At 47.7% G+C, this 23421-nt stretch overlaps 1 protein-coding gene across 1 annotated transcript in view; it reads right to left on the bottom strand.

The window, feature by feature from the left end:
* The window catches only part of IGDCC4 (immunoglobulin superfamily DCC subclass member 4), a 97490-nt gene extending 75187 nt beyond the window's left edge, over positions 1–22303 (bottom strand). Inside the window, exon 1 of the mRNA XM_072870222.1 lies at positions 22198–22303. Coding sequence (XP_072726323.1) covers positions 22198–22303 — 106 coding nt within the window. The remainder of the gene's footprint in view (positions 1–22197) is intronic.
* Positions 22304–23421: the final 1118 nt, after the last annotated feature.

The raw sequence follows: 23421 nt of genomic DNA, 5'->3' as shown, positions 1-23421 counted from the left end.
AATTTATTAGTTGTCTCTGCTTACGCTCACCAACCCTGCACTAGGACGCTCTGCTCCGTTTGCAACCAGAATGGAGCAACCAGACGGAAACAACGAGCGTGACTCGAGGCAGCGGGAGAAACACTCCTCCATCACGTGTACTTTCCCCTTCACAGGCTCCGCTTCCAGTTGTCTTGCCTGTCATTAAAAGGAACTTACAACACACTGCTGAATGATGTACTGTAATCAGTACAAATAGCCATGAGAGCCCCTGAAAAGGACGTGGAAGTACAGCTCAGCAGCAATATTTATGAGCGCAGGATACCACAGACCAGAACAGTCCCAACTCTCCTGAGTATTTCCACTATTTACACTGAGATCAGAAAATTAAAATGATATTTTACGCTTAATGGTTCGAACAAGACCTGTGAAGTCCTTCTCTCGGTCCCATTTACAACACAAACACCAATGACAGAGCAGCAGATGGTCAGAAACACTCCCCTAGAATATTCAGGCGATTCAACTTGAATCTGTGCCCAAATCATTTAACTTTAATGGATTCTTTCATTAACAACCAAAGAAAGGGAATATGGTTGCCAGGACATTAAAATCACTTTTTCAATTATACTGTTATAAAATCGAACAAATTAGCTGTAATTCTTAGCTGAAGCCTAAATGGAAGGACGACTTTATGAAAGAAATGAAAATTGATTTGGATTAGTGGGCATCAAGGGCTTTTTAAAAATTAACAAGATTCTTATGACTACAGAGCATGGATGGATTAGCTGGAGGTTTCACTGCCTTGTGTTTGCTACCTGCCAAAGCATGGCAGCTGGCTTCACAGCATTTGTTACAGCGGGTTTTAATTAGACTAAGGGAAGAGGATGCAAGGATTGAAGCAAGGATTGAAGCTGGAAACAAAGTTCTGGAGAAGCTGGGTGGTGTCTGAATTCACCTTTGGGACCCGGCCCAGCAGGGTCTTGGCAAAAACCAGGGAAATCAGAACCTCTAAGCATTAGCAGGATAAGGACTGCAGGCTGCATTATGTTGCTTGGGGTGGTCTTGCTCGAAGATCAAGGCAAAACTGCACTGGATGCTTCACAAACACAAAATAAAAATCAAGACGCTTGCTGCAAAGAGCGCGCAACCTTAATGCAGGCTGTTTAAAAAAAATAAAAACACCCCAAAAAACTACCAAAAAACCAAACCAGGTAAGGATAACAATGGAAGCAGTGGAAAGAGCAATTCGTAAAGGACACAGGAGCTGTAACATTGGCCACCACATGCAAGGTAACTACAACACAGAGCAATGGGGTCACAGTAGGGAGGAAGAAAAATGGCCTTTATATTGTATAATATGAGCTTAATGAAAGAGACGTTCACTGAATGCAACTTGTATTGATCCTACAGACCAGGAACCCTAAGATATATTTTTGAGAGCCATCCCCCTGCCAGGGAAGGTAGTGATTTGGAACTGCTGCCCAGAAAAAAAGACTGAAAACCAAGCTGGAGACTTTTATACCTGCACTGAACAAAGCATTTCTTAAATTTATTTATTTATTAAAAAAAAAAAAAAGGCTCCACTGGGAACAATCCTGTTTTGAACCCTGCGAGACGGACGGGATGTTCTAGCGCACACGCTCCACCCCGAACATCTCCAGGATGATGCACTGCCGAGAGCACCTGCCAGCTGGCAGAACTGGCCTCTCTGTAAGGTAAATGCAGGAGAACATTTCAAAACCATTTTCATGAAATCTTGCAACACAAAGCACTTTAGATGACTCCCCTTTATGAGTCAGCATTTCATATTTAGTTATTTCTACTTCTTACTGCAACACAGTGGTTGACAATTTGCATCAGTAAAAGCTGGCTTAAAAAGCTAATCTTTCTTTGGACAATCCCGAATATTACTTCTTTGCCACAATCATGCCAGTTTGTCACCCTGTATCTGGCTTTCAGATATGCCGCAGGGTATTATTTTCCAATAAAGGAAGAAGAGCTGTATCCTTTGAGCCAAGCCTTGTATTGTAATTGCTGTGAGTCTCCATGTGATTGCTAGCAATTTTTATATTTAAGAAAACAGGAGAACACATTTCAATCCAGAACCTCTTGAGCTCCACGTGTCTTAGAGTTCTTTTAAAGATCTAAAAATCTGGGCACCCTCTGGTTTTCTGTAATAACTAACGGCAAGATTTGGTCTAGTAGGCTCGCGACTATATAGGCAAACAACACACACAACCAAGAGCTTTATCTCATCTAGAGTAGCGATCTGAAAAGCCTGGAGTTAAGAGTGCTTTAAGAAAGGAAACCCCCAGATAAGACTATCACTGACGGTGATCTTTCTGCAAGGTAAAGCCGAATGGGCTTCTCCAAACTGACACTTTAGGCTGAAGGTGACTTAAGCAACATCCTTTTACTTTCACATCACTGCAACGCATAGGAGCACACACACATAAAATTACTGTGCTTTTGCTGAATGGCAGCAAATGCCAGGGTAGGGAACAGTAATTTCCAGCTAAAAGCATAGGAACTTCCTGACCCAAACTGCCTGACCCAGCCAACCAGCACAGATAAACACATTCAACTGTACCTGTGAAATCTGGCCTCCAGGCTCACACTACTTCCAGGCAGAAGCAGGCAGAAAACTGGCCCTTCTCACCACATTGTACACACACCAGCACCTTCCTGTCCATCAACTGTGATTTAAAAGTACCTACGGGGACTTCTGAATATCCATTTTGACTATTGTCTATGAGAAGCAGCTTATTATTATCATCGTTATTAGTAACGATTATACAACTATTATGTATGTTAATATATGTCAACAGAATAAGAATATTGATATATTCCCTACAGGGTATTCCACAGAATTAATGACATCTAGTAATGAGCCTAACCTCACTGACATCTTGCTGATACTTATTTCTAAGCAAGCTACTAAATTCAGTGCGCATCCGCTCAGGCAAGTGCACTGGCTTGCAACTAACTCAATACCTGTAGGTCAAAAGGACATGAAGGCTGATGAAGAGAGGTTTGTGCCTTGCTCGGGGCAGTGATGGAAAAGGGAGACATGCATTTGCTCCTGCTACCTGTGTTATCAAGCTAGTACCCTCTACCTCAGGGACAGGCAGCTCTGAGCAGCCAAGTCTCAAACCACCCCAGCTGCCTGCTGCAGTGAATGCCAATCAGTTCCCGAGAGTTCTTTGCCACTGCCATATCAATTCAAGTACATCACAGGGCTGTCCCTATCTCCAGTCCCACCTCCTCTCTAAGACCTTCAAGCTTGGCAGTGCTGCAAGCTCAAGGTGACTCCAGTGAGGTTGCTGTTCACAGCACCGTGTTGCTAGTGGTCTTAGCTGGGATGCAGGGCTTCCCATCCTCCGACACCTTCCTCAGGTGCCAAGGAAAGAGAAATAACCTCTCTCCAATGGACTGGGAAAGAAATCACAGGGCAATCCGTAAGACAGTGAAATATGCCCCCAGGATCCTCAGAGCCAGCCACAGTGAGTACACCACAGGGACAGACAAGGCAACTTTTGTCTTAGTTTGCATCCTACCTCCTATACAAGCTGGGACTTGGGAAGAAGAGGTAACTCGCATCATTTCAACAGCAGACCCTAAGAGCCCTAATTCTAGTGTAGTGAAGTCAGCAGCAAAATTCCCACAGACAGAGCAGAGAATTTAGCCCTAGAGAAGTTCAAAACAAAAGCAGCATCTGTGACTCACCCATGAGACCCACCGCGCACAACAGCGTAAAAATTACATTCACATGGACCTGATGCTGCTTCACGGAGCCTTTCTGCTTGCAGATCCCATCTCTGAGCATGCTTCTCGCCCTCTTTTGTTCTTTACAGGATACTTGCATGGAAACAAGAGGTCCGTTTCTCAGCTGCTCATCTCCTCCTGCTGTCTATCCTTCCCCAACAGAAGACAGACTTTACAGAGAGCCTGTTTTCATGCAAATAGCCCCGAGTGATGGCTACAGAAGAACAGAGCATATAAGCACCTCCCAGAGACGATGTGCCAGCTACCATGCTAAAGATACCCCACGTGCACAGAAACCATCTCACCATTTTGCTGATGAAAGCTGCTATGTACATGGGAAGTGTTCACTGGGAGACTTTCAGAGCGTCTTCCATGGAAGGCAAGTCTCTTACTTTGAGACCATGTTGAGAAGGTCCATCTGTGTAGGATGCAACATCAATCACCAGCCAGGAAAAGCCCTGCTAGCCTGTAGTATCCTCAAACTCAGCACTAACATGTGGCACTGGGGAAGAGGAACCATCAATATGAGACTCAGACTCCTTCAAAAAACCAACATAACAGTTACAGGAGGTTCAAGTTCTACTCTTGCCCCTGAATCCTCCTGTGATTTTTGCTCTTTTATAAGCATATTACTGTTGTTCCAGTGGACTGGTTATGTGGAAAGTCTAACCAAAGGGGGGGAAGCTGACAGTGACCTGCTCCAGGGAACGTGAGCCAGACAGCGCTGTCAAAGGGCAAAGAATACACTCTGGAAACAAAACCTCTTTGTTCCTCTAATTTTGTTCCAGTTAAGTCAGTTCAGCTGTTCCATATAACCAGTCAAAAACATTCAGCATTTCCCAAAGTATTTTAAGACTTCAAAGTCGTAGGTTTTATTTTGACAGTTTTAAAGCGCATAGCTTTTTTTTCTTTACAGACTTTTTTGCATTAAAAACAAGGCTGTTTAATAAATTAAGCTTTATAACAACCACTGCCACTCTGCTTTTATCATGGCTTAAATTAAAATATTGTTTCTTGAAGACAGCTAACAGCTTCTGAGAAAAAAAAGGGGTTTTTCACTGAGAATGTTTTCAATAGACTCAATTTGTTAAAACTTGTGATTAAAACCAAACGCCAAGCAGGGCTGGCTCAAAATCAGGGGCGTTAAAAATTTGTCCAAGTTGCTGATCTGAACTCAAAACTTCCCAGCATTAAATGAACATACTCACCTAAAAAGTGACCTCTCCAACACTCACCGATGAGGAAAATGTAGGAAAAACACTGTTTAGACCAGTGCCTGGCAGCTCAGCAGAGATGGGAGCTGATCAGGAGCAGGCTGTTCCAGAACAAAGCCTTTCTACATAACCCAGGCAACAGACCTGACCTTTTCATCTACAAAAAAACAGTCAACCCACCACTGAACTCATTCCTGTGGGAGATCTGCCCCTCAAAACTGTTTTGTTCGCAGTCTCAGGGCCAAACCTGTTCTGACACCGATTGCCTCCTGTCAGGAAAGTGCTGGAACAGCTCGGGGACAAGACCTGTGCTGAAACCAAACCTGTCTGAACTCTCCCCACGTAACATGAGCTTCACACACGCGCGCTGACGTTGTCACAACAGCAAACGGGAGCCAGGCAAGCAAGCGAAGGACTTGTGTCTTCAAAAGCAAACAGAAGAGGGTTATAAAAACTAATTAGCTGTTCACGCTCCCTACTACGCTTCTCTACAAAGCTGTAATCACAGCAGTCATTCTGAAGCGAGTACACCTCTGAGGGCTTCTTACAAGCAGTGCTGGTATGGACTGGGCTTGGCCAGCTTCACAGTGCCAGCAGCACAGGCCCTAATCCCACAGTTCTGAGGCCAAAGCTCCACTCGCACAGTTCACAGTGCAGCCCACAACCAGCTGTGTAAGCACAACCGAGAAAGCAGGATCAAGCAGCCATGGGGAGGGAGCTTTTAAGCCTGCGATGCTGCCAAATGCTTCGTATCACAGCCCTGCCTATTTGCATTTCTGCCTTGGGCCCCATCTGTAGCTTCCCATCCATGTAAAAGCTGTCCCCAGGGAGAAGAAAGGCCACTGTCCATTTGTTCAACACATCTCAAGCGCATCTAGTTTCAAATGAAGTAGGTGGTAAAACTCCTAATGCTAATCTTTTCAACGCAGTTCTGAATCTCTTGTCATCTGAGGGCAGGGAAGATCAGAAATGGAAATAGCTGGTCCAGCGGCCCTGATCAGTCAGCGCCAGACACCAGCGCGGCTCCCGAGTCCCGCCTCCAGCTCCCAGCCCTCCAAGGCAGCACCACGTCCTCACCATCAGAAACACACACACTTGATTCTTTCCTCAACTTCCACTTCAGACAAAGTGATCTTACAAAGTAGGCCTCCAAATGCAGTATCAGTTAAATCACTTAGCAATAACACTTAAGGAATAAAATATCTTTAAAATATGGTTACATCCTGTTCCAGAGGTCTTAATGGGCCATAATTTTAGCACAGGAACAACCTGAAAGCCAGCACAGACATACTGCAGCACTGAAACTATGTCACTGCAAAGCTATTTCATTACAAGCCACAGCTCTCTTTGCAAAGACAATTTCTTCCAAGAGCCCAGCTAAGCTGGGACAAGGTTTTCCAGCATGCATATGTGTAAGGCAGCCAGAAATGAGCCCAATATATCATGTAAAAGTTGAGAACTAGGAGAAAGAAACCGAGAAATACAGGAGATCAGTCCCTTTCAACATACATGTCTCAGCAGAGGTCACTGCAATGGCTTCGAGCTGGAGGAGGGCCAGGGCACCGTGCATGCATCTGTTAGAGATCCCACCCAGGCTCCAGGCAGGCATCCTTAGACACATGCTAACTGCAAGACCGGAGGAAGCAGGAGCTCAAGCTGAGACCACCTGTACTCTTGTGCCTCTCTCTACGTGCAGCGACAAACCGCCTGGCACAGCCACGGAGGTAACGGCCAGCAGAGCTGCACAAGGGAGCAAAGACCCTCCTCAAACAGCCGCTATTTTCAGAGCTTCATTCACAGCCAGGTCAGCACAACACTGAGCCACCAAGACCTGGAGGTGACAGACACATGGAAGACAGAGGCAAGACCAGGCATCTGGCACCTCAACTTGCTTAAGCTCCATGTAAGCAGCTGTGGAAAGAAACTGGCAGATAGGGTACAAACCTGGGTCTCAACAGGATGCAGAGATGTCAGTGCCAGGCACTCTGACGTCATTTCTGCTCATGCTCAGGGATTTGAAGAATTCAGCAGCCCCCACAGCAGCTCAGTCCCAAAGCTCCTGGCTTGAACACTGTGCTCCGACTGCCCGGGAGTCCTGCAGGGCTCGTGAGCTCAGACAGGGCTGAGGAGAGGCATCGACACAGCCTCCACCACCCGTGATTCTGGAGGGGAACTGCATCGCTCCCCTATTCCCTCTAAACATGTCACACAGATGCCCAGGGAATCTCTGCCCAGAGATGCACAGGGAAACAGGTCACAGAGATGCCCCAAGCAAATGTTGGGGAAGCTGAGACCCTGTCTAACTCAGAGGGGCAGTGTGAGACTTTGGTGGCTCTCAGACTGTAGAGAGAAACCTGCATTGCTTTTCTGGAAGCTGCTCCTCCCTGCCTGGAGTAAGAGAACACCCATACAGTCCTTATCTCCCTCATTACGATGAAGAGAAGTTGCCCAAGAATCTAAAATGGGCTTCTCCTCTGAATCGGCTCCAAAGCTATCTCAGGAAAGGCATGTTATCTCCCACCAGCCCAAATCACTCCTATTTGGTACAGAATAATAAAGCCATTAGTACTGAGCAATCACACCATTACACTGCTGTTTTACATGGCTATAATTTAACAGTTCCTCACTGTTTGCTTTAGGAAATCTATTCTTGAAAGGTCTATAAAATTATGAACTCTTGCTCCAGTTGGAAAACACAGGCACAAGCATGGATTTCTGTTCTCTAATAAATCACATTTCCCTACTAGTAAACACCAGCTTATAAGAAACATCTTTTGTTTATTGAAAGTAAATGGCATGTGGACATTTTAAACAAAAAGAAGGTGGGAGGCTGAGGGAAACAGACAGATTATGTTTTCCACTTTCATTTTGCCTTGTGTCTAAACAAACGGTTCCTAACAGCTTTGTTTTCCAAACCAACTTTCTCCCAGCTGCTATCTGGAACCGCAGAAAGGGAAAGCAATACTCAAGATGTGCAAGGATTACTTGACTTTGCACACTCATTTTACTCAGCAATCAGTGTTCTGGATATGCAAGCCACAGGGAGCATTATTAGGAGTAAGCAATAGCCTTGTAGAGACTGGGTGGCTTCACCTACAAAGCAGAACTGGAAGGGTTCACTCAGACCCCTCAAGCCATGCAAGGGGGAACCAGCATTTTGCCAAGCTTTTGTGCCAGGTCAGCTTGCCACAGGACCCGATTGATTGCCTTCCACCCAGCCACAATTGCACATAAACTTGGAAGATGACACATACAACAGCAGCTAAGAGAGAAGGCCAGAGAAAACAGCTCTTACGGACTCCGTGACCAGTCACTTGTAGCATCTGAAAAACAAGCTATTACCCTCAATGCTTTTTGGTTGTGGTTGTGCCTGTTCCCATAAGGAAAGGGCAGCACAGAGATATTGACCCAAAGAAGATCCAAGGAACTGTGCCAGGATGGAGTACTTTCTAGTGTTTCTGAATTTTTCATCACCTTAAAGATCAAAGATCTTAATTATCAAAGATCTTTCACATCCCTCTGCCTTCAACTGATGATCAAGGCATCAAATATTCCTGCACTCCTTTCCCTTGCCTTCTTGCTACATGCAGTTTAGTGTTACTTAGACCACATCCACCTCAGAAGTTCCTTGCCTACACAAGAGATGTGTCAACATTTTGCTAAAGCTTCAGGATGAGAATAGCTAGAGTTAATAATACTTTGACCCGTTTCACTCAAATAGCAGAAGATTCTTTGTATCTGAGCATAAATACAGAGATGTGTCTCTGTCAGAGTCTCAGAAATGACGTGCAAATACATGGCTTTATCACAGCCCTCGCACACACACCACTGAAGCTTGCTACATTTGACCCACCACGTTTGTAACTGTACGTCACAGCACACAAAACTATGCAACCCTCTCCGCAGAGAGAGGGATAACGGGATGCATCTCCACAGCAGCAGCTAGGCACCTGTGTTCATAGAAGACCTCTGTGAAGCACCCAGCATTTTCTACCCAAGTCAGAGGGAAAGCCCCCAGGCAAGACACAGCTCAGTCCCCACTGCCACCTCACTCTGGCCCACCTTGACACAGAAGAGACACATCTACGTCCGAAGTGAGGATGGAGCTGCCCACCTCTGTGGATCCTACCTCAGCTCCTTAAAAGAGGGCTGCAGCTGCGTTCTTTTGGGAACATCCATCTTGGGTTTGCTCCTTAAGTTAGTTTGTGAAACTGCTTCATGCAGCCTTGGCAAACACCTCCTCTTCCCTTCCTGGGTATCTTTGGCCATCTCCTGTCACAACCCATCAGCTGTGCCCTGTCCAGTTTTTACTTTCAGAGATGGCCTCTGGCTATGCTAAGAGAGTTTGCAAGCCCTTGATGTGCTCTGTGAGCCATTGCCCCCAACACAGCTCCTTCTGCCACTGCCTTTCTCAAGGTTCCAGTCTTGCTCTGCATCTCTCTTCTGTTAGAAGTGAGCTGAACAGAAAAGAGGGAAAAATCCAGTTTGCCAACACCCTCCATACGTAAGACTGTTGGTAGCTGTGTGAAGGAACCTAAAACTTCCTGCCGAGGAAGCCATTAGGAAGTCACGCACAGAAAACAGGCCTGAACCTTCCCCAAGGACAGCAGATGATGTTTAGACAAATGGCAGTTACCGTACAGACATACCATTAATCTGCTTTTACAGTCCTGACGAAGAAAGAACTCAACCTTGTAAGCTGGACCTTCACGAACATTACCCAAAAGAGGCATCTGCATGGCCACGGATGGAGTCCAGAACACGGTAGCTTCCCACTTGCACCTCATTCACCCCATCCAGGTCTTGCAGGAAATCCTGCAGCACCTGTACAGCTGGGGAACATGCATGCAGCCCAAGCCAGCCTGCACCATCAGGAACAAACCCTCTGCACAAGCCCTTTCATGAGGTCTTTTTCTCCCACCTCTGTACAGCTGCACAATAGCTAAGTCTCCCTGACAGCACGTGGATTTTGCTGCTACTCATAGCGCAAATAAGATAATTAAGCCAGAAATCTTCAAAGCCCTGCCACTGCTGTTGGTAATGAGATTCTGCTATTCACCTGAAAATAAAAACGGAAGGAGGAGAGCAGGTAAAGCCCATTCTCCACCAACAGACTGAACTCTGTGAAGCCACCCATCAAACAGCTTAGCCCACCTTCCATCAAGAGGTCCTTCCTAGTAGCTGGGAAGTCCACATATGAATACAACCCTTAAAGAGAAGCATTTGTATAGGGAAACCAACAGCGCGACATATTTGCCAGTAAAACACAAGCTACAAGCAGAGAAACTGTGATGTTTTAATCAGTGACAGCCCTTTTACCTTGCTATGTGCTGGCTTTCTCCTCTGCAAAAATGGACCAGATCACATCTGTGTTCCTACCTGAAATGCTGTCTGCAAGGAAAAGGGCAAAGAACCCTTCTGTAGGGGTGACACTGCTCTGACACACATCCCAAGACACATGCATTCCTCAGACTGAGCGGAAAGCTTTCACAACAAACAAAATCCCCTGGCATGTATTTAGAACTATTTATTGTACAATCCTGGTTTTTAAAGTTAAGCAAAGAGCCTCCCTTGTTTGCTCGCATTTTCTTGATAGTCTGGGATTCAAGTCTGGAGTGTCTCTTCAGGACAGCGTGTAAAGTGCCATAATACACAGCAGATACAAAACGTCAAGAATGGCTCGGGTACCAGGTACTCAAGAAATCTGCATATTTAGCCCCCTCTCTGCTCCTTGTGCTTTCCCGCTCTCTCCAAAACAGCCAACCTGTCCCATAAAGTCCTAGCAGCAAGGCCTAGGTGTGCAACTTGTCACTCCAAGAAGACAAGAACCAACTCTCACATGCTGTATCGTTCATTACAAAGTCACCTACCCCCGAAAAGAGAAGTCAGGCTCATCAAACTCCTGCCAACTCTCCTGCATTTCCCAGGTAATTGCACAAACCATGAATTAATGAGAAATAGTGAGCCAGCACACAAGGGAAGAGAAGACAATTCAGAACAGCAACAAAGAAAACTAATGGGAAAGTATGTTTTAATAGCTCTCTGCAGACGACTGTCACTGCAAGCCTGCATCACCCCAAGAAAGGTTTCACTTCTCTTGGAGGACACAAGGACCGCAGAGTGCACACACCACCCACACAGCACAGGAACACAAGAGAAAGGGGAGGGGGGCTTAGACCAGGAGTTAATTTTGCAGAGAACAGACAGCTTGGGCAGTCCAGACAAAGCACCAGACTCTGTCCAGGCTCAGCTTTGTCACCATCCACCGTATGGCCTCCAGGAAGTCACAAAACCCATCCGTGCTTCACTGCCTGGCTACAGGCTGCAGTGTCTGACACTGGCTCCCTCCACGGGTGTGGACTACCCCCGGCTTTATCTAGCCACGTTCTGCTCCTTTTTGTTATCACTTAACCCACAAAGGTACGCTATCAATACAGCTAGCCAGCCAGCCTTACTTGGACAATAGCAGATAAGAGGGTAGGTTTGAGAAGGAGCCATTGAAAATAATAAAACATGGGATGCTAAACTTAAGTCAAAGGAGTGCCCACAGACAGACAATGCAATGTTCTTACCAAGTACTCGACCATCTCAGGACTTTGCATCCTCCTGGCATAACTTCTCACCTAGACCAGTTTTAAAAGACAGTATTTGATTGTTATCTGGAAACTCAGTTATCATTGAAAATGCAAAGTGAGCTCTTACAGCTCAGGGATCGCATTAGGAGAAACAGCAAGATAATGCCCATATCCACGGAAAACAAGGAGCAGTACCACCTTTTGAAGACGGTTAGAACCGAGAGTCAGAATGGGTGGGAATTTGCCTTCCCATTTCCACATTTAAACTTACTTATATCATAACAGCAGGAGGAAAACATACTTCACAGCCTATGTTCCAAAATCCCTTGCACCTACTTGGCAGTTTAACTTTCCAACATCTACAGTGCATTTACCCACTGTCAGCACAAGTTTCTCTTCAGAGCACATAAATCTTTCCTTTTTCCAAAGCTGCAGCCAGCCAAACCTGACAGTTTGAGGACAAAGCAGTAAAAGGACTGGGTCTGCTTCCAAATGGTGAAGGACACGCTTTCAATGCTACAGTATCCGAGCAGCAGAATGCCTGTGGGGACCGTCACACCACTCTGGGGCCCTCCTGTATCAGATGTGATGCTTCTCCCTGCTGTCTCTGGGTTTCTGCTTATTTCACCAGAACACATCTAAAAACAACACCTGGACTTATACTGAGATTTCAGCAAAAACGCCCAAATCACCCATTTTTTTTTTCCACGGTGAGGAGAGGTTTTGCCTGTGTGCATCAGGCTGCTAGATGAGCACTATAGATGGTGGCTGCTCTGGACCAAGGAACACAACCTCATTTATTACTAAAACCAGATTTATTTCCATTAATCTAGACTAATTACTGCTGCTCCTCTTTTAATGAGGTCCTGTGTGCCCCAGCACATAACATCAGCACAAGAGAAATCCTCATCTTCATAACCAGGCAATTTTGGGCCATTATGAACAGCTCCTTCTGTATTGTAAGAAGGAAATTATGAGAATGATGCCTCTTCCAAAGAGCCAGTTTCATTTTAGGGAATGCTGTGTGATCATTCTCATGTTCAGGTCAGTAACAGCCTTGCAAAATCTCCTTGACTTTATCCAACTTTTACTACTGCTGAGCAGGGATTAACATTAATTGAGCCCACCCCATATTAGCCAAGGATTATTTGTTAGTCACCAGCCTATAATCACTTGCGTTTTCCAGCAGAGACCTTCACATTGCTCAGATAGCTAGCAGGATAATCCAAGTCACATTTTTAATGAAATCTACATAAAAATGCACATCCACACCCTTGTCTTCCCCCTTCCAAAATACCCAATTAGTTCAGCTTAGGCAATGCCATAAAAATTAATACTGTGAAATTTCCAGTCTAACAAGTTTCTGGTGAGAAGAAAATATTCCCGAGGGCAGCATTTTTTTTAAACCCACAAACTTTAAAATATATAAACAAGTAATCAGGAATTTTCATTTACAGGCCTGCACATACCACATACACATCTCTGTATTCACAATGCACCCGCAGACATCCAGTGTTGATTCACCACAGACAGGGAGGTACAGCCATGTCCGTGCAGCCACCTACAAAATGCATTTTGTACAGCACCTATTCCCCCAACAGGCCTCTGCATCCGAAAGACATGCCTGCAGCACTCTGCTGCACAGCATCTGGACATCTCCACCCCGAATGTACTCATGCTTAGTCCCTCAGAGAGGAATTTTAATACCTCATGTTACAAATTTAAAACTATGATGCAGATAGAGGGTTGCCTGAAGCCACTCTTAAGTGTGTCATGCAGCAAGAAACCAAACGTCTCCATGCTTAAGCCCAAAAAGTCCTACTATTGGTTTCCTACTTCTTCATGGACACAGCTGAGCAGAGGCTGGAGACATTTACACAAGAAAATAAAAACCGCATTGTGCAGGCAACACGGAAAAGGGCAGAGGCAACTTTTATGAGTGGGAGAGGGCGAAGCTCCATACGCTCCACCTGTACTTCTGCTGATGAAGGACGTGGCTGAGATGTTCTTTGGTGAAAGCTGCTGTAAGACTAAGACAGTATTTTTCTATGCAAGTGTAACTACACGGTGTGATTCCAGCTTAGACAGCAGCTTTTCTCTTTAAGAGCTATATGGAAGCTGCACATATATGCCCCATCCCAATTCTTCCTCTGGTTTCCTGCGTGTGAGCATCCCGCTGCAACACCCAAAATCTGCCTTGGCAACAGCTCAGCTGCTCACCAAAGAGGCGCTCTCGGAGCTGAAGGTTTCTTTACTTTTCCCTCTGCTTGGCTCCGATCCCGTCACATCTGGAAAGCCGCATCCAGCACCGGCTGTCCAAGCTGAACAGCGGCTCTGCGCTGAACTGCAGGGGAACAGGTGCCCCTAGGGACTTGCAGGGTCCAGATCCGAAAAGTCGGGCTCTCAATCAAAGTAGGTAAGACATTTCCTCTGCTGAGCAAACACCTAACTGCTGAGAAAAGCAGGGATTTTACTTACACTAGTGTTAACTACAGAAGGCTGAGATTAAGGGATGGAAAACAGGTGAAAGACTCAAGGACCTGCACATATTCAGCTTAGTAAAGAGCAGGTTACCAGGAAACTCGATCAGCGCACACATACTCACAGGGAGGCTTTTCATACCAGTAGCTGTCTTCATATACATCTATAAACCACAGCTAGGTAAATTCAGAGTGAATGAAGGTGCACTTTACTGAGCGAGGACATCAAACCAGCTTATGGAGGGGCTGTGACGGACAAGCACCCACAAGACATTTTTAAGTCAGAAGTGGGTGTTGCTCTTTAAGAGATGCTCTTGTTCAAGCACAACCATTAAACCTGAAACAAGAAATGTCCTCAGCTTCCCACAGTACACATGAAGGCAGCGTAACCTCGCTAGCCTTAAACCTACAAAACTACCCAAGTGCCTTGACTGGTATAAAAAACAAAGAGCAAGAAGAATTATTTGACGGCTCAGCCTCGTGCCCGGATGCTGAAGTGTTACTGAAGCCTTTCACCCCGCACTTAACTCCCTCTGCTGCTAAACAGAAAATCCTGGCAGCAGCCACAGCGTTAAGTAAATGGGAAGCTATTCTCTGCCAGCAGCTGGGAGAAACTTCCTTCTCTCCCCACTTTGCACGTAAAGAAAACCCCACAATGGTACTTGTGGTAATGCTGCTAGCCAGATTTTCAACTGACAGACTCTTGAGGAAAGCCTCCAGATATGAAGTCTGCTCCTAAGGACCCTCTTCAAGTGGATGACATTTGACTTCGGGAACGTACGGCTCACCTCCTCGAGGAAAGGTTTGCTTTGTTTTCAGTACAGAGAAAAGAGTACAAAGGAAAAGAAAGAAAAGTTGCATTTACTGTGACCTAGGAAAAACAGAGCTAAATAATTTTGATCAATATTTTGATTTCTCTGACAAAAGCCGCAATCAGTGCTGACATAAACAACTGGTTAGCAAGCCTGGGGGGGGCAGGAGGGGTAAATCAAACCAGAGTTTCAAGACACTTATCTTTCCATCACAACAATTGCCACCAATGACAGTAATTTACATGGCTAATAGGCAGTATTATGTTTACAAAATCATTCTTGGGAAGGAGGATCTAAACAATTTTTGCCAACCCAGCAAAGGAGCTGGTATTGAATCAGATGCTGGGTTTCCTTTTCCCCTTTTATCTTCTACGTGTATTCTGCCAAGATGCCTTGCTATGCAACAACGCATAGTGCCTTCGCAAGCACACACAAACCTGTGGAGCATATGATCGCCCTCCTACGACAACCTGAATTCTCTAACAACAGGGCTGCTTGAGCCTCTATGGCGGGGGAAAATACCTATCAAGCGGGAAATAACGGAGTCAAGCTGGCAGCCCCAGATCCTCCACCCCATGTCACGCTTCTTACCCCACTGCTGAAGATAACCTCAAACAAGTCCCAGCACCTCGTACACAAGCTTTATCTCCCATACAGTGACAGGTCCCATCCCAACACCACAGGCTAAACCCCATGAACATCAGCCTGAACATCTGCTAATTCCCTGCCCTCCCTGACCCTTGTCTTTTTTGGTCATGAAAAGCTCCATGTTTCCTTCTTACGAGCTCTCTCAAGGCTTTGCCAGGAGTCAAACAAGCCAGCAGGACTGGTAGGACATAGAAATGGGCTGCAACTAGCCCAGTCCCTCTGGGTCAACATGATTAAGAGGACTAGACATGTCATCCTTTTAAAGCAGCAATGATATTTCCAGAAAGGTAACAGCACATCACATCAGCACTACAAGGAGCACACTGGAGTTTTTCTCTAGACCATCTCCAAAAAAAGAGACAAAAAAGAGACAAAGATTTCCAAAGGAACATAAAAGCCTTCTCAGTTGCAAAAACAAACAAACAAACAAATCAGTGAACACTTGACTAGTTTTCTTTTAGTATCAGGCACAATTCCACTTTGTCTGGAAAATACATGCACCCATTCTGCAAACTGGATCAAACTAAGCAGCCGAGAGACACAGAGACAACAGTCTTACATTAAGTGCAAAACTTCAGGTAATTTTAAAACCTGTAAGCACTGCTGATGCTTTTGAAAAAGAAGATTTATCAAAGCCCTGAGTGCATGAACAGCCAGGTTTTGCCAAAACCCTCAGTGTATTCACACAACACAGCACAGGAAATCCATCCCATTAAGTAATGACCTTTTTGGTCACACCAATTAATGTGATCATCTATCGACAGTCAATTCAGAAACTATCAAGGATGCACATTTCCCAGCACAGACACTGAAACATAAAGCAGGACCTTATCACATCCCCCCAGCCGGCTGCCAGCCTGGCATCGCTTCTGCATCCCAGGTTTGCTGTACCTCTGCTCCAAGTTCTGCCATCCCAGCACCCTTCCCTGGAGTTCCATTTTAACTGTTTAACTTCCCAAATTCTTACATTTAACAAGGTGCTAAGCCATCCCAACTCCAAAGGGAATGTGATTCAAAGACCCAAGCAGGAAACGAGAGCAGGGAAGTCAGTCAGAATAAGGGAAAGGGCCACAGCAGACTGAGCACAAGTACAATGGCTTCATGCACTACATTTTAATTCTCCCACCAGTCTGGGCTGAGAGCAACCTCTGGGGATGGTCACATTTCATTGACACACCTTTAATATTAAAGACCTGTCCGCAAGAAATCCATGAGAGATCTTGAAAAAAAATTACAACATTAAAAAAAAGAAAGCATAGAATAAACCAGGTTATTCAATAGCTTAGCTGAATTTAACATGGCAGTAACAGGCAATTGCGTTTAAAATGCAGATACAGATTTTAAAATCATTTCAGAACATCTGATATGAAAGTTTCAGTAGACTACAGTAATTGCTTATCATAACCACCACAGAGTGTGTTTATTACCCATGGAGACAACACACTGCATCTGCTGGACTTTTCAGGTAAAGCGGGCCCATATCACAACAGCAGGATCCCATGGATTAAGAGCAGGAGAGTATCCGACTAAACAGAGACACCAAAGGGCATCAGTGACATGAACGAAAACACATCCAAGGGAGAAGCACCACGACCTACACACTCATGAGCAAAGTGTCTTGACACCTGCAAACAGGAAAGTGTTAGATACGCTCAAACAAGGCTGATGACAAGTGTTTGGGTTCTCCCAGGGAACTTCTCTTCTCAGCAGCTGCAACTCTAGCAGCTCTCTACATTCCTGTAAGTAAAGACTGACCAGCTCTTCCCCTCCCTATGAAGGCTCTGTTACTCTTCAAAATTAGGAAAATTCAATGGTGTTTCAAGGATGACTTCAGCATACCAGTGAAAGTCCGACAAACTAGAAGGAGCTCTTCAGTCCTTCCCCCCATGTCTGGTGTGGGGTTTAGCATCTCTAGAAGGGCTTGTGAAAACACAGCTCAACTCTGCTTTTTATGAAGATGGCAGATTCACTTTTAACGACTGTGGATCATCTCACCAACGAAGCCGTTAAGTCAGAAAAGCATAAGGAGCACCTGGAGGTCACCTACTCATGGATTTCAATAAATGCAAGAAGGGTACTTAGAGTGACGGTGCTCTTCATATGTTTACAGTGTGCAACAGCACCTTCTGCCCAGCTAGAACAAATGGGGAAACTGAGGCAAAGATGGCAAGTGACCAACACAAAAACAGAAAGAGCCAATGCCACAGCAGCTCCAAGTCCTGTGTTCAGAAAGTGCTTTCCCAGTAAGAGAGAAAAGCAAAACAGCTACCAAGCCCTGTGACACGAATGTTAGCATAACCATAAAACAACAGCATGTTTTAAAGCATAAAAGACTTCAAAAATAAAATGAACAAGTGGATACAAGGACGTGAGATTGTGATTTCCTGCAGCTTCGTGTCTTGTGACTGGATTACCCTGTCCTACCCGAACAAGGTGCAAGCTCTGTTCAAAGCAGTTCTTGCAGCTGAGGCACTTCAGGTTCCTTCCCTAGGTGGGTTTTCCAGTGCCTCTCCTTCAGTCCACACAGAAACTGCATCTCTCTCCTCTACTTGACTACTTAATTTCAAAAACTCTGAATTCTCCATATCCGTACTAGCTATGACTGACCAGCAGGTCCAAAAATTATTTGGAAAAGGAAAGGGAGATGGACAGGCAACCAGACAGCATGACTACGTAAGTTTCTTTTCTTTAGAAAACCAGGCTAAAAATACTGTAGACAAGCGAGTCCAGTTATTCTCCAAAAGAAATTGCACCAGAGTTGATTTTGGCCCAACGTGCACTTGGCAAATACTGATAACAAGGATTTACCATATCCCCTCTAGTATTACAGCTGACTATAAAGCAAACATTTGCTTCCTACAGATAACAAAATGACTATGATCGCTCCGGGTTTGTAAAGGTTAGGGTTTCTGCCATCACCCAAGGCAGGCCTATAATTCTCAGTGTCCAAGCAGAAAATCCCCTAGGTGTAACACCGGACTCAGTTTTCCTTCGGGTACCCACTCACCTCACGCAGAGATACAGGTTGGGATGGATTCCAGCAACAAATTACAATCAGATTAAATATTAATTCCCATCTTAATTCTATAACCATGACTAGGCTTAATGGCCAGGCAGCCATTTAAACAGGAGAGAAGCATGTAAATCATGCAAGCAGCACCTCTTACGCTGCAAATGCCCGGACTAGTTCACAAGCACCTGGATTTCTCCCTGGGAGAAGAGTCAGCCTTTGGGAAGGCAGCTCCAAGAGAGGTACAGTTCAAATCACCGGGCAAGCAATATGGTATCAGGAATCACAAATTCGTGAGCCAACGTGGGACAATGCAGCACCCTGCCCTCGGGATAGTTGTATACTATAGTGACGAAGATATTATATATGTGCTGAACACTCATTGACAGATTTTATCCTCTCAACGCCTTTGACAGAAGTGTGCAGCACCTCTGTTTTTGCCTAAAGATGGGCCCTGAGGACACAAGAGCAGATGAAGCAACTGGCACAGGACCACAGCAGGCACTGAAGCGAGACGTCCCGTATGCCACGGCAACACCCAGCAGTTCCCAAACGCAGGTGGCTCTGGTGCCTCCGATGCTCAGAGACCTGTGCCATACCACAAAAGCTGCCTCCAGCTCCAAATCATGCTGCAAGCGTGCACGCAGGGAGAATCGTCTCCCTTCTTCCCCAGGGGAAGGCAGGTTGCCAAACGTTTTCTTTTTAAATTATTACTTGCGCCACCCTGAAGCGGCTCGCGTACCATCAGCGATACACCCACCCCGCATGGGGCCCCCTGCAGCAGATCAAACTTTCTACAGCTGCCAGGAGAAAGTCTGCTGCAGAAAGGGGGGAAACATCAGAAAATTCGCAGGTTCTGCTTCGCTTTGGACTTCAAGGTAGTGAAAGGAGAGGGCACAAAAAAAGAAAGAGAGAAGGAAAAAGCTAGGGAAAACAGGGAAAACAAAAACAGAACCAAGCCTGAGCAGTTTCTCCTTCAGCCTCACGCACCAGAAGAGAAACAGAGAAACCAGCAGAAACATTCCCCACTTTCGAGCAGCCCCTGCCATCAGGCTTGGAGACTGGCTGTCATGACAGCCCCAACCCAATGGCAGCAAGCTCCCATGCAAGAAACCGGCCCCTGGAAACATGATAGAGGCAAAACCTCGCTAACGTGACGTGCACGAGTGTTTGGCACTGTCAGCGCTCCCCATTTCTTGGGTACTGCAAGAAATACCCCTTCCTTGCACCCCCCATCCTGCCTCCTTGCAACCCAGCCTACGGACAGGCGACACTGCAACACCACAGTCAACAGGGCAAGCGGATCTGCATGCAGGTGACATCCTGCCAAGCGCAGGCGACCGCAGCAGCAGAGACGCGCGATCCCCGAACAATGGCAACACTGACTTCCCCAGGCAAAGGCACTCACTGCACGCAGCAGGCTGCGGGGTTACACCGCCAAGACAAATGCGACAGGAAGGATAAAACAAATCAGAACTAAAGTTAGGTGATGTCGAAAAAGGAAATCTGTTCTGCAGCAAGAGGACTCAACCACAAATCCAAATGACATAAACCCAGATGGATTTCAGCTGATCCCTCGGATGGAAAGCTCAGCCCACTTCCCACCAACACGTCCCCTGTAGAGAGCCCCAAGGAAACCAATCAGCACAACCCCCTTGCCAGAGTCAACTGAAGAGGGGTTGTTTTGTTTTGGGTTTTTTTTTTTCTTAAACCCTTTCCTGCTACTGCAGGGAAAACAAGTCTCAAAGTAGGACAGACAGAAGGCTTTCAAAACACTGGATCACATCCCCAGCTAGTGTAAACAGGCACAGCTTCCATCAAATCCACGGAGGGGGGAAGGTTTTCCAGCCTACTTCTCTCCTAAGTATTTCATACCCAGTGAGGCTTGAACTTTGGATCAAAACACGTGGGCTTCAGGATCAAATGCAGACTTTCCCAAAACCATTTCAACCCTCTGCCAAATTAATTTCAGACTGAAACAAGTCCATGTTTTTCTTTTCAGAATCAAACCCACCTGTTGGAAAGCACATCCACATGTACCGAGAGGCACGTCCACAGACTGTGTGGACGCACTCACTACCTCTACACAATACGTGGCCCATTGTTAGAAAACAAACAGAAACAATTTTCACTAGTTGCCTAATTGCTTGCAAAAAAAAGCAGAGAAGCCACAACTGCAAATTCCCGCAAAGCATTTGAAGTTTTCTTGTTGAAGTGGGTTTGAAAAACAACATCCACTCCACCACCCCACCCTTTTTTTCTTTTTTTTTTTTTTTTAAATCATTGCCCTCCATTACAAGCCTTGGGATCCACTTAGCTGTTTGCTCAAACACGCAGGAGACGCAGCTCCCACCCGTCCCAGCTTACCCGTTCTTCTGCTGGTGGGGTCACAGGCTGCCATCCATCTAGAAAAACCCACACGCACCGATGACAATGGGCCATTTACATGGACTGTTACTCATTTCTACACACAGCCAACTTAACGCTGCACCTATATCAAATGATAACCTACCCCTTATGGGAGCTCACAATGTTCTGAAAAAAAAGAAAGAAAAGAAAAACAAGCCTGCAGCCATCAACCACACTGTATTCTCCCCCAAAAGGCTATTTTCGAAGCCGTAAAAACTAAACATCCTTTGTGCTGTTATTATGTTCTGCCAAACCAGAATGCATCATAAAAAGGAATAAAAATGTACTATGACATAGGGATGGCTCCTCCACTGCAATCCCCCGTTTAGGAGGCTCTTTTAAACGAGAGCAACTCCAGGGCGCATAGACGGCTCACATTTTTCAGTGCAGCTCCACCAGCCTACACCTTTCCAGCCCCTTCTCGGGGATGCAGACAAAAGCTTTTGCGGGTCTGTGCACGCACAGGGAACGAGCCACACACCCCAAGGTCCGCAGCTCCAACAGCCGTCGATGCGAACTTCGACAGCAAACGCAGAAAGTCGGCGAGCACCACAGGCGTACGTGTACCCACGCACGGAGCCGTTTGCGTAACCGTTGCAAAACGGAGGGCGCGAGGAGCACGGCTACTCCTGGGTCGCTTCCTTGACCAACGGGACATCTGCTCACCCATGGGTGCTACGCTGGTGGGAGCGGGGCGAGGGTCCCCACCATGGCCCTGCCAGACACCTGGGCCTGCTCCGGGCCAGCCCCGCGCCCGACAAGCGCTTGGTCCCTGGGCTGGCTTGGCGCAGCAGCCGTCCCTCCAGAGGAAACTTGCCGCTGGCAAGGCAGAGGCCCGGGGATCGCTGCTGCTGGCCCGCTCCCCCGCTCCAGCCCGGCACTCTGAGAGGGGCTCCCTGCGGGGGATACCCTGTGTCACCCCCAAAAGGTGACCCCAAAGGAGGCACCGTCCAAGGCACGGGTTGAGGCCACCAGTGTGGCCGTCGCCCGATTCAAGGGGATGAAAAGCCGGGGGGGGGGGGGAGGTGAAAAATCGCCACGGGGGATGGGGGAAGCGGCCACTGAGAGGGGAGAGGGCGACTGGGGGGATAATGGCCACTAAGGGGGGGGAGAGGGCTGCTACGTGGGAGCGAGAAACGGCGGGGGAAAGGGTCCCGGCCGGGGAGCGCATCCCCGCGGGGAGCCGGCCGCTGCCCGTGGCCGAGCGGGGCGCGGTGTAAGGGCAGGTGGCGCCGCGGCCCCACGCGCGACCGCGACCGTCCGTGGGCTCGGGGGCACCGACCCCCCCCTTCCTTCCTCACCCACCTTGCACGGCCAGGACGGCGAGGGCGGAGAAGCAGAGACAAAGCAGGTCCTCCAGCGCCATGTAAGCCCCGCCGGGCGCCGGGAGCAGGGGCCGCCGCGGCCGCATCTAAGAGGGGAGCGCGCTCTCCCGCCACCCCACCGCCATTTTGTGCGAGCGCCCCAGCCCCAGCCCCGCGCTGCCCGCCGGCGCCGCCGGGCCCCGCTGCCGGGGGCGGGGGGCGGGGGCGGCCCTGGCCTGCCGCTGCTCCGCCTTTGTCAGCGGGCTCGCCGCCGAGCCGAGGGGGGTCCTCCCGCCCTCCTCGACAGCGGCGGAACCAACAGGTTGCTGCCAGCCCGCGGCGGGGGGAGCGGTCCCGTTGCTTGGGGCGGGGGGGGAAACGGGGCCGGGCTGCCGCGGCAGGTGCGGGGCTCCTCCGCCGGGCCGGCAGCTCCCCAGGCTGGCAAACGGGGAATTATAAACATTTATGTGCTTTTTAATATTTTTTCCCCCTTTTCTTTAGGTTTTGGTTTTTTTTTCCTTTTTGCCGCAGGTGAGTGTGGAGGACACCGCGCTGCCGCCAGCCGTCGTCTTCCCCCTCATGGTGCTCCGGGGACACACACGCACACCTCTGCCAGCCCCTCTGTCCCGTCAGGGCTGTGGGAGCCCTCTGCAGCGTCCACCCTTGGCTGCCCGCCGCTTTCCGCTGACAGGCGGAGGGGCACGGGGTCCCGGCGGCTCGCACCGCCACAGCCGGCCGAGGGCTGGCGGCCGCCCGAGGGCTGATGGCCGCCCTCCCGCAGGCCTTGCTGTCGGCAGGCGCAGGCCCGTGTCTGTGGAGAGGAGGTGAGGCAGCCACCCCACGCAGCCTGGCTAGGCTACGGAGGGAAACAGACACCAGTGACCATATCGCCATTGGTTTGCAGTCCCGCTGGGGCCCATTTGGAAGCACAACTCCTTCAGGTGTATAGCGTTCATTGGGCTTTTCAGGCATTGAAGTCTAGCCTATGCGTCTCGGCTCTCTTTGAAAATAAAGCAAATAAAATAGCCAGCACAGCCTGTCCGCACCCCGTTGCTGCGGAGGGAGGCAGGTGCCATCCACCAGCCAAGCCAAGCAGTGGAAATGAGGTGGGGAGCTGAAGGGTGCTGAAAGATGGAGACCGACGCCGCTGCCTCCCCAGCTTGGCTGGGTCCCAGACACAAAGTCACACTGCACGTCTGCGCGTAAAGCCGCAGGTGCAGGTTCA

Source organism: Ciconia boyciana, chromosome 8, assembly GCF_034638445.1.
Source record: "Ciconia boyciana chromosome 8, ASM3463844v1, whole genome shotgun sequence".
Classification (NCBI taxonomy): Eukaryota; Metazoa; Chordata; class Aves; order Ciconiiformes; family Ciconiidae; genus Ciconia; species Ciconia boyciana.
The sequence above is the reverse complement of the archived record's forward strand: the minus strand, read 5'-3'. Positions and strand labels throughout refer to the sequence as shown.